Raw genomic sequence first — 12,313 nt, 5'->3', positions numbered from 1 at the left:
ACCACCCACCTCTCATGTCCCCAGTCACACAATACATGGAAATTACACGACAGAGGTAGGTACCACCCAGCTCTAAGATCCCCAGTCACACAATACATGGTCATTACGTGACAGAGGTAGGTACCACCCAGCTCTAAGATCCCCAATCACACAATACATGGTCATTACGTGACAGAGGTAGGTACCACCCAGCTCTAAGATCCCCAATCACACAATACATGGTCATTACGTGACAGAGGTAGGTACCACCCAGCTCTAAGATCCCCAATCACACAATACATGGTCATTACGTGACAGAGGTAGGTACCACCCAGCTCTAAGATCCCCAATCACACAATACATGGTCATTACGTGGCAGAGGTAGGTACCACCCAGCTCTAAGATCCCCAATCACACAATACATGGTCATTACGTGACAGAGGGAGGTACCACCCACCTCTAAGATCCCCAATCACACAATACATGGTCATTACGTGACAGAGGTAGGTACCACCCAGCTCTAAGATCCCCAATCACACAATACATGGACGTTACAGGATAGCGGTAGGTACCACCCAGCTCTAAGATCCCCAATCACACAATACATGGTCATTACGTGACAGAGGTAGGTACCACCCACCTCTCATCTCCCCTATCACACAATACATGGTCATTACGTGACAGAGGTAGGTACCACCCAGCTCTAAGATCCCCAATCACACAATACATGGTCATTACATGACAGAGGTAGGTACCACCCACCTCTCATCTCCCCAATCACACAATACATGGTCATTACATGACAGAGGTAGGTACCACCCACCTCTCATCTCCCCAATCACACAATACATGGTCATTACATGACAGAGGTAGGTACCACCCACCTCTCATCTCCCCAATCACACAATACATGGTCATTACATGACAGAGGTAGGTACCACCCACCTCTCATCTCCCCTATCACACAATACATGGTCATTACGTGACAGAGGTAGGTACCACCCAGCTCTAAGATCCCCAATCACACAATACATGGTCATTACATGACAGAGGTAGGTACCACCCACCTCTCATCTCCCCAATCACACAATACATGGTCATTACGTGACAGAGGTAGGTACCACCCAGCTCTAAGATCCCCAATCACACAATACATGGTCATTACATGACAGAGGTAGGTACCACCCACCTCTCATCTCCCCTATCACACAATACATGGTCATTACGTGACAGAGGTAGGTACCACCCAGCTCTAAGATCCCCAATCACACAATACATGGTCATTACATGACAGAGGTAGGTACCACCCACCTCTCATCTCCCCAATCACACAATACATGGTCATTACATGACAGAGGTAGGTACCACCCACCTCTCATCTCCCCTATCACACAATACATGGACGTTACAGGATAGAGGTAGGTACCACCCAGCTCTAAGATCCCCAATCACACAATACATGGACGTTACAGGATAGAGGTAGGTACCACCCACCTCTCATCTCCCCAATCACACAATACATGGACGTTACAGGATAGAGGTAGGTACCACCCAGCTCTAAGATCCCCAATCACACAATACATGGACGTTACAGGATAGAGGTAGGTACCACCCAGCTCTAAGATCCCCAATCACACAATACATGGATAGAGGATAGAGGTATGGTTCAAATACTGTAATAAAACTGCAGTGGTAGCTACAGTATAGTCATTATTTAGACCACAGTCCTAAGTTTGTGTTTTATTTTTCAGGTTATGTAATGAATCCTAGTCCCAACAAAGGCTATGATCGGTGTTTTTGTTTGCGCATGAAGTCAACTCTGACCAAACGAGGAGTACACGTAAAGTGTGCTGGGTACAGGGTAAGCAGGATAGTAGTTTCCTGACAGCTACTTAGCATGTCACCTGTAAATTTCAGACTGTCTAATGAACTATGGATAATGAATATAAAAAAAAATAGTGTTGGTGTGGATATCTATCACAGAACAACATGGTGCAGGTGACTTATACTGTAAACTGCTATTTGCTGCATACAGTTGCATACCTTGGTAGTACCAGGATCCAGTTCTTAGTGTTACGAATACCATGTCTGGGACAAGGACTTCCCTTGCATGGTAGTCTGCTGTCCCACTGTATTTAATTAAAATGCTCTTTGTTGTATATTGTAACTGGTTCACTCACAACGAAACAGTGTGCCTTGTTCTTCATACGCTATGACCCTTCTGTTTTGTCAATGTCAGAACTGCACAATTTTCTTGAGTATTGTAAAATTTGTCTTGATATTGATATTTATGTGTTTTGCATTTACAGGTTGTTCATATTGTTGGACAGCACCGTCCCCAGTTTTCGTTTTCGGTGAACCGCAAACATCCACCACCAGTCCTGGGGTTCATAGGCCTTGGTATTGCCCTTCCCCCTCCTACGATCACAGAACTGAGAATTGACAATGATACCTTTGTCATGAGATTATCACCTGACTTCAAAATCATCTATTGTGAGCCTATGTGAGTTTAGTGATAATGGTCACTGCCAGATGTGCATACACTACTGTTACGGCTTTAGGTTGTTGAGAGGCATGTAGAAGTTGGTATTCAGGAATATGACAAAATGTTCTGGATGTCAGCTTCTTCTTTATTATTTACAAAACGTTTCTGGGCTATTTCTTATTCCCCTCCCTATCATGTGGATAATGAAGGGGCAAGAAATAGCCCAGAAACATTGTGTAAACAATAAAGAACTTGACATCCATAACATTTTGTCTTATTCCTGTTATGGCTTTGTCAGACAATGGTATTTGGTAAGAGATGTGTTGATGCTTGGTAAGAGAATTGTTTTTGTGTAATGGATATGTAAGGGTGTGATAAGATATGTATTGTGTTAGTAATAAATATATAGGGGCATGACAGGATTAAGTGATAGATATACAGGGGTGTGATATGAGAATTATACTGGTGTAAAGTAATAGATGTATGAGTATATGCAATAGATATATGGGGGTGTTATGAGAGATGTATTGGTGTATGGTAAAAGGTGCAGTTATGTATGATAAGGGTGTATCAATGTATATACATATATACACCATATTGCCTAATCAGTAATATCAGAGAACATATTTCTTTAAAATATCTCTCAAAGCCCCACAATTTCTGTCACCACTGTCATATATCTCACACCAAATATTGATAACAAAATTTCTAACCATTGTAGTGTCTCTGACCTGATGGACATACAGGCCGATGACCTAACCAATGGCCTCCTCTATGACTTCTGCCATACTGCAGACCTCCACAAGCTCAGGAAGGCACATGTAGACTGTAAGTTCATAGATATTGCTTGTAGTATACATTGCTTCACAGTTATTAGGGTGCTGGGCTAGCCTGTTCGTGTTTGCTCATCTTACCGATGTCTGTGAAGATCTGTGTTTGAACTAGGCTTCAGTAACTCATATTTGAGACGGGTAATGGAATTTGGTGGCCAGACTCTCAAGCTTAGTTGACACATCATTGTGTTGCAATTGCATAGACTATTGTTCATGCTGATCACTGGATTGTTTGTTCCGACTTATTTACTGGAATATTGCTTTGTGCGACTTTAAACTACAAACAAACAAAATAAATGTTGGTGTCCTGACATGTCTTTTGGAAGCCTGTGGTTGATATTCACCATCATGTTGTATCTAGTATTTAGCTAGAAGCGGCATAAAACCCAAGCTTGCTGCTGAATAAGACAAACTTTGACTTTTGAATACAGGTGGCACAAGATGCCAACCCCAAGTATCAATGCTTTTTGCAATATGAGTTTTTGTTATATTTTTCAAAGAAATTCCTATTGTTTCATATGGATTCTCTTTCCAAGTTGGTTTTGCTATCGTGTAAAACTAGTCTTGTTCAAATGAAATAATGCTATCAGATTTGGCATGTTTTCTTGTGGGCCCGTGAAGATCTGGGTTAGAATAGGTCTTCAGCAACCCATGCCTGCCGTCAAAAACGACTGCATTTGTCCTAATAGGCCACTAACGGGATCGGGTGGTCAGACTCACAGACTTGGTTGACACATGTCATCGGTTTCCAGTTGTGCAGATCGATGCTCATGCTGTTGATCCCTGGGTTCTCTGGTGACTCGATTATTTACAGACTGCTACCATATAGCAGGACTGAGTGCGGCATAAAACTAAACTCTTACTCTGTTTCCTTGTGATTTGTGGTTTAGGAACTCTAGCTTGGGCACCAACAGGTTGTGTTTTATTTTGTCTTCCATACCTCCTCTGTTGCAGGTTTTTGAGTGTTTCATTTACTTTATTTCATTTATTTTTAGATCCAAAGTCACCAGAAATCAAACATTCATGACAATTCTTGTTATCTTTTTCAGTGTTGGCCAAAGGTCAAGTGTTGTCAGAGTATTATCGAGTGATGAATCGACATGGAGGCTACGTGTGGATCCAGACGTGTGCCACAACACTCTTTAATTCGAAAAGTATTGATGACCAAAATATCATTACGATTAACTATGTCCTGAGGTAAGACCGAGATGCAATTTTCATGGCAACAAATATTTTATGATTTAACATTACATTATCACATTAGACAAAATATAATGAGAAAAAGACCATTTGTCAAAGCCTCCACATTACTGAATCTTGAAACACTGAGGTTGAAAAATTCAACACACACTCATTGATGGTAGTTGTGTTGTTCAAATTGCAGTTCTTTCATTTTCATGTGTGTGCATAGTGTGGGGATATATTTTGTGATTACATTCCACTTATTGTGGTTATTGTTTGGTCGGAAGAATTTGATATGTGCATTTAATTTCCTAAATATAAGCATATTTATCCCTTTAATCCCTGTGAAGCATATGACTCTAAGTGGCCAGAACAAGATGTCTGTTCTGTGATGTTTCAGTGGTGTAGAGAATGACCGGTTGGTGTTAGATTCATGGCAGCTAAACGGCAGGAGGACCCTGGGGCCTGACCCCTCAGACCACAGTGACCCAGGGGAACTTGGATCTGATCCAGGTAAGAGAGATGGGGGTTTTACATCTATTTTTCAGTCCATTTCAAGTTGCATGTACAGACAGAAAGCTGACATGTGTTGGCAGTTACATCATCAAGTTAATGAACATAATTGAATGAAAGTTGGATGAAAGTGATATAACTGTAATGGATACATTAGTTTGAGTAAGTCAGTTTGTATAAGTGTTTTATTAAAATGTCAGAGTAGTGCATATAAGTGATCCCATTTCCTAGTGAATGTAACATGTAACTGAATCTTTCAATGTAACATATGTCCTTAAGCAATATAAAAAAAAATCCTGCAAAAGCTATGTCTTGATGTTTAATGTTTGAAGTATCGATGAATCTCTGTATTGATATACATGAGGTTATGACATAGCTCGCTTCTTCTCAGAATCACTTCACTGATGAAGCTGAAACCTCAAATAAATGTTCCAATCAATAGATGCATTGTCCTTTTCATAAATTCATTACATTTTCTTTGAATCATTGGGATGTTTGGGATGTTGTCTGAAATTGGTAGAATTCACAATTCTACATTTCCATATTAGCAATGTTATACAATATTACATACGTAAGTGTGGATTAAAAAGTTGGTGACATTTGATTTCTAAATTTTGTCAGTATTTTCATTCAGAATGTATGAAGGAAGTATTTGATTTTCAATGTTAAGAGTAGTTTGTGTAGTGGTAACTCTTATATAGGTGAGCTACTGAACCCTTCAACTTGAGTCTACTTGTTTCCTTTGTTGTGTTGTAATACTGAAGCTGCTATTTTCTGCACCAGTATCCGAAACTTTAACACTTGTTTTGTTTACTTTATGCGTGGTATTTTTCCTGTTGTGTATGTATCAGTTGAATGAGAAAAGTGAGTGAAGTAATGGTAACCTATCTGCCCCAACTTCACCTGTCACAGGTAGGGTATAGTATGAGTATGAGTATAAGGTACAACTGTTGTAATGAAACTTGCATTATTAAATATTGTTTCTGGGGACATGCAAATTGCACTAGGAAATAACATAAGAGTGAAACTGATAGATATGATAGAAGAAAGAATTGTACAGGGTGATATCATAGAAGTCCAAAATGGCATGTTCCAACAGTTTTTATCTCCCGGGGTATTTAGGGTTACTATGATATTTCAAAGATATGAAGATATGAATTTGGAAGACGTGATATAAAGCATTGATACTACACGTCTCTGCTCTTGTTCTAGTACCATCAGTTACACTCATCTCAGAATAATCCTTGTATCCAGGACTTGAAGTTTGTCAAAAGTAACAGGAATCCTAATAGTTAAAATGTTCTTTCTTCTTGCCAGAGACTTGGGTTCAATTCCCCTCATCACATTGAAGAACCCAGTTAAATTCCCCAAATGGATACAATGTGTGATGCTAATTTTAGGTGTCGCGCATAGTGATTTTGCCAGAATATTGCTTAAAGAAGAGTGAAACTGTACACACTCACTCAAACTGGTCAGAGAGAGAATTAGGCCACCACAAGTTTGCATAGGTTGGACTGGAACATTACATGAAATGATACAACTAGAATATTGCTGACTGTGCACAAAACACTCCTCCATTATATGATGTTTAATTTTCCGTACTGCTATCAGTGTTTTCAGCATATGCACAATCGGCAGACAGACAGAGCCCTGAGATGTGCAGCCATATTGACAACCATTTGTCAGGGCTGGATGGCTATGAGATGGCCATGGGATTTTGACATGTATCTCCCATGGGTAAAACTGTTGTTGTATAGCACTACCACAAGAGGGCACAAATTTCACTCTCGTTTCACTATGACATTGTACTGAGAACTGTCTCAGTTCTAATTTTTTTTTTGTAGAGCAAGGTCGTGTCAGTCATTTCCTTTATGTACAGGATGAGCTTTATCTTTAGGGAATAAAGGGGTAATTAAATGTTTTGTGGAATATGCTTTTACATCTTTTTGAAGTAGGATTTAGATATTTATGGTCTAAATTGGACTTGTTTTAATCACAACTTGCCAGTAACACATGCCGTTGACATTAGGTAGTGGAATAGCCTAGTGGTTAAGTGTTTGCTCATGAAACCGAAAACCCCGGGTTCTTGACCCTGCATGTGCTCAGTTCTTGAGTTCGTCACTGTAATATTGCTAAAATTAGCATAACACTGTTCTCACTCTCCCACTCACTTTAAAGGTCATTAATATTCGTGAAAAGATTTCAAGTTGCTTTGTTATTTCTCATTCATTTGGCAAGTCTGTATTTGTAAGACACATACTCAGGTGTTTGTGACGACATGCTTGTTGTATTGTCCAGTACAACATGTCTGGATGAAACAAGGGGGTGGCAAAGCATGTCAGTGACAGGACACCTGAGAATATATGTGTGCATTTGTTTGGTGATTGGGTATCATTTTCTGTTACATTACACTTCTTATGTGACAATTGCATGTTGAATATTTGGGAGATTATTTGGTTTCTGTCCAGATTATTGTAGACAGTAATTGTTTTTGTTTGGTTTACAGATCAAGTGTCATTTAAAACAACAACTGACATGCTATTACTAATGCCTTTTGACACTTGTGGATCTAACGTGAAATATCAAAGTTGTTGTGTTAGAAAGAGGATTTATTCCCACAAGCATATTTATTCTGTAAAGTTTGAAGAGATGTACACCCAAAAGAGTTAAGGCCCTTTATGTGATTGTTTGGTTGTGAAATTCCAGTGTCTTTTGTCTCTTGTATTATGAAGAGCATGACCACAGTGAACAAATGTTTACTTGTATACCACATAAAAAGTTCAGCCATTCATTGGGGATTGACAGTGAAAATATATCTGTAAACCAAACAAAAGCATTAATTGCCATGTGTGTATTTTTTGTTGTTTGGGCACAATTTGATTTGCAACAAGAAAGGTGAAAGTGCACATTTGGGTGTGAATGCACAAGTAGTCATAACATTAAGTTGCTTATAATTTATAAAAGTTGACTTTGTTTTTGTGAAAAGTATTGCTATATTATAAATATGTAAAAACTTCCATGCACAGCATAGTTTTCATTATGTTCTTTCTGTTCAGTAATGGCTTCCCTGACAATGTTCCATTTTCTGATTGTGTTGGTAGCTATGATTTGCAGCTGATGCTTTTGTCTCCAAACTGAATTTTAGCATTCTCTTGTAGATGGCAGCAGTCCAGTTGACAGAGAGAACAGAACAAACAGCAACAGCAAATCTGAGAGTGTGGGACCTACTTCTGACCAGGACGACCGACTCAAATCTCCGTCCAGCAATGCATTAGGCGAGATGGAAGACCTTGGTAGTGATACACACAACAGCAAAGCTGAGCTTGATCGTGTGTTCTCTGACGAGTCTACCTGTACAGTTGTAGATAGGGTAGATTCAGTTCGGGATGCAAAATTCAGCAGACGCAAGATGGAAAAACCTCGCAAGCGGAAGAAGGAGTTTGAACTTGAGGACGACGACACTGATAAGGAGAGTGGCATGATGAAATCGCATAGGATTATCAGTGAGGAAGCACTCTGTGACTTTGTGGGCAATAATGTGGCTCACGACCTATCACCAGGGTCCCAAAGCCCAGACATAGGTCCAGTAAGTATGACCTCGGCCACTCCACAGGACCTGTCCCTCAAGGCAAACTCTGTAAGCAACCAGTCTGTGGCCATACACGGTGAAGTTCATTCTGACTGGAAAAGGGGAAAGGACATGGACTGCAATAATGCAGTCACTCCCAACTCTGTGAAGGAACTAGAGGCTGTCATGAACCGCCATCTTCCTTCTGTTACTAACCAAAGTGAATCCACTCAACAATTACGCTTTAGTGGTCAGTCTGCACAAAAAAAATCCACAATACAGTGGATAGGTTCCCAACATTCTAGTAACAATACCGGGGAGGCTCTCCCGGCTACAAATCTGCTCAGAACCATCTATGCCAATCGTGAATCTGTCATCCGCACAAACACACGACCAGCCAGTAATTATTACAATGAAATGCCAGTGAACATGCTGACCCCACCGGGCAGTGATGCATTCAAAGAACAGCAGCAACAACAGCAGCCATCATTCATCTCCACAAAGCCATCAGTAGCCAGTGGCAACCACTATCCCAACTCCACCATGCCAAACTACACCACCTCCCCTCTCTCTGTCTCTATGCCCAGTACCGCAGTAGACTCCTACGGCATGACTCCACCATCATCTGTGTCACCTCGAGACAAACTTCAGTCACCTTTTGGTGACGTTGGAACATATAATGAATCAGGGTCAGCGTCTTGTGGAAACCTTGCTCCTGACTCTTCCTCTTCCAGACTGGCGGCCAAACAAGCATATCAGTTGTCATCATCATCCTCGGAGTTCTCCTCCTCAAAGTCAACCGCATCATCGTCATCAGCAACAGCATACTACAGCATGTCATCCTTTCATAACAATCATACGTATCCTGAAGTCAACCACAATGGCTCCACAGGGATTAACTCGTATGAGCCGTGTTCTCGGTCAGTACTGTCATGGTACCCGGTTTCGTATTCATCATAACATTGGTAATATAACCTGTTTATCTCATGGTTCCGGTGTACAATATTCTGCTACAGTATGGTATGTCTAGTCCTCAGCCAGACAATATACTGACATTTGTCAAGCTTTAGAACACCAATCCACACAGGTTCTTGGTGAAGACCTCTGGAAGTCAAGGATCCTTTTATAAAGCAAACATATATTTTTGGGTTTTAAACAACAATATCGAAGCCTCTGACATAAAACTTGTTATATCTATATGAGTCTTGTTAAAATGATGATGCTGTCGTAGGTTACCATGAAATGAAGGAAAGGTCAACTGCACAGTACATGGAGTAGTTAATATTCATGACTTGAAACTGCTGCTGTCAGCTTGAAGGGGTGAGCATGCATCTGTGTCAAATGATGTGTGTATGAGGACTGATGTATTGTACATGGGCATCCATCACTAACAATTTACTGTCCCACATATTTTATTAGATGCATGTTTGTCACATCAAAATGAAAGTATTCTGTTTGTCATTGTTGTGATGTTCATGCAGATGTAGGTGTATTGCATAATTGCTCGATGATAACACATTTGGCCAAATGTCATCTTTCCTTAATGTGGCATGGGGGAGCCTCGTGGTTAAACCATTTGCTTGTCTCTCTGAAGGCTTCAGCTGTCACTTGCCGTGATAATGCTGGAATAATTCTATACATGACATAAAACCAAACTCACATATTCTCTCTTTTAGTACATTAGGCTGTTTTCCTGAATCAAAAAGCTACAGACGTCACCAGTGTCACATGTCAAGGTCAAACAAACCACAAAGTGAAAGAAGACATGCCTGTACACACAATTTACTGAATATGGTACAAATGTAAAACTGGCATTGACTGTACAGTACTTAGTATAGCTTAAATGTAAATGTCATTGGTTAAGTCATTTTAGCTCATCTTTGACCAAAACATTGCAAATCACGACATCACATGATGTCAGTGTCAGCTGTATGCAAGATTATGTTGATCACATGATCATCTTATTCAAGTAGTGAAGATAATTATGTAATGATGTTGATCTTGTGATCATGTGTCTCTAAGGATTAAGAAACATGCTTTATTTTCAAGAAACTAAGAAAGAAGAATTAAAACTTTGCCTTTGCCTGAGATCCTAAGAATCACTCAGTCGTTTTTGTTTCATGTAACCTGTGCTCCTGTTCCTGATTTTCTCAGGGGTATTGCATTCTCTGAAACTAAGCAGTGCAAGATAAACAAATCCACTTCTGGTGTAAACTAACTGGAACTTAATCAGTTATATCTTGCTTTAACTTTTCCGCATGCTCTGTATGTAGAAATATGGTTTACTTCCAAGCATTCTTCCTGTAAATTGCCTTTAAATATCTTGTGATAAACTTTTATGAACGTAGGTGCAAAGTCATAGTATTGTTGTGAGGATTGGATTCTTATGAATTAAAGTACATAAAGAGAGGTCGCATGTATTCCTTCACGATCTTTAACAGAATGACAAACTTATATATTTCTTGATTTCTTGGATTTAATACAAGACACTATTATGGATGACAACTTCTTTAATTCTTTTAACACGATGTTTCAAGGCTAATTCTTGCCCCTTCGTCAGGTGGATCAGGTGGATCACCTGACGAAGGAGCAAGAATTAGCCTTGAAGTGTCGTGTTAAAAGAATTAAAGAAGTTGTCATCCATAATAGTGTCTTGTATTACCTCACCAACTTCTAAATGCCTTTGAAGAATTTCTTGGATTTATTTACCAAAAGTCAAATATAATAGGATAATGAAAAATACCTATTTGCCCTTTCTTCAGCAAGTGCACATGTACATGTATATGTATAAGTTATTTACTCTTCTAAAATTGTCTGCCATGTGAATGATTAATTATTCTATGTTATGTGGTTAACATGAAGTTGTAACTGTCTGCTTCTATATATGAATATCTAACAAGCTACACATAATCATAGACTACCTATCCTGAATGAATGAAAGGTAGTTACCACAAGCTTTAGGCAAGGGACTTACAACATTCATTTACATGAGCTGTGTCCATTATTTCTTAAGTTCCTTTGTTGTGAAGGCAGTGGCGTTAAGGGGACATGATGTAATCTGTTTGTGATGTCATAAACAGTGGATTATGTCATATGATATTTGTCATGACAAAACATTGCCATTATACTATGTCACACAAGATAATTCTACTTCATGGGTAATATTAGTGCAGTTGTTTTAGAGAGTATTGATTTTAACTTTTCGATATGTTTGGGTTCACAAATGTGTAAAGTTTTTCTTGATGTGTCCTTCTTACCATGCACACAAGTTTATTGAAACTATGTCAGATGCTTGTTGAGTTTCTCTTTTAAAGTTTCTTGATTTCACCAAAGAGTCAATACATGTTGTACATATTTCCCTTAATAATCTCTGATGACAGGTAATCTGAAGATTTTTATAGGATATTATGTGGTATTTGACATCAACAGGTATGATAAAAAAGGAATGTTCTCAACATAACAGATGCAGAATATTTTAAGCATGTTTATTTTATTTTAATTAATAAACACACAATTTGTTTTGAATTTCTATAGTCAAGAGTGTTTGCTGTACTTTCTCAATATGGAAAGAAGGAAGAAGAAAAATAATATTTCTGATGTTGAAAATGATAATAACGATTCTGTCAAGTTTTAAGACCTTTCGGGTTACAATGTCCTGTACACCGAGACAAATGTTATCATCTGTTTATTTTTCCTTTTTATGAAGAGAGAACTGGAATTGAAAATGTGATAAATATGATTTCCATTTACCAA

At 39.1% G+C, this 12,313-nt stretch overlaps 1 protein-coding gene across 1 annotated transcript in view; it reads left to right on the top strand.

Moving 5' to 3' along the window:
- Nucleotides 1–10,612, top strand: part of LOC137294075 (protein trachealess-like) — a 67,756-nt gene extending 57,144 nt beyond the window's left edge. The window contains exons 9-14 of the mRNA XM_067825009.1: nt 1,731–1,840; nt 2,289–2,482; nt 3,186–3,292; nt 4,347–4,494; nt 4,880–4,992; nt 8,151–10,612. Of these exons, the coding sequence (XP_067681110.1) occupies nt 1,731–1,840; nt 2,289–2,482; nt 3,186–3,292; nt 4,347–4,494; nt 4,880–4,992; nt 8,151–9,520 (2,042 nt within the window). The 3' untranslated portion in view covers nt 9,521–10,612. The remainder of the gene's footprint in view (nt 1–1,730; nt 1,841–2,288; nt 2,483–3,185; nt 3,293–4,346; nt 4,495–4,879; nt 4,993–8,150) is intronic.
- Nucleotides 10,613–12,313: the final 1,701 nt, after the last annotated feature.

This window comes from Haliotis asinina, chromosome 8 (assembly GCF_037392515.1).
Source record: "Haliotis asinina isolate JCU_RB_2024 chromosome 8, JCU_Hal_asi_v2, whole genome shotgun sequence".
NCBI lineage: Eukaryota > Metazoa > Mollusca > Gastropoda > Lepetellida > Haliotidae > Haliotis > Haliotis asinina.
This window is presented reverse-complemented; position numbering and strand designations above follow the sequence as displayed.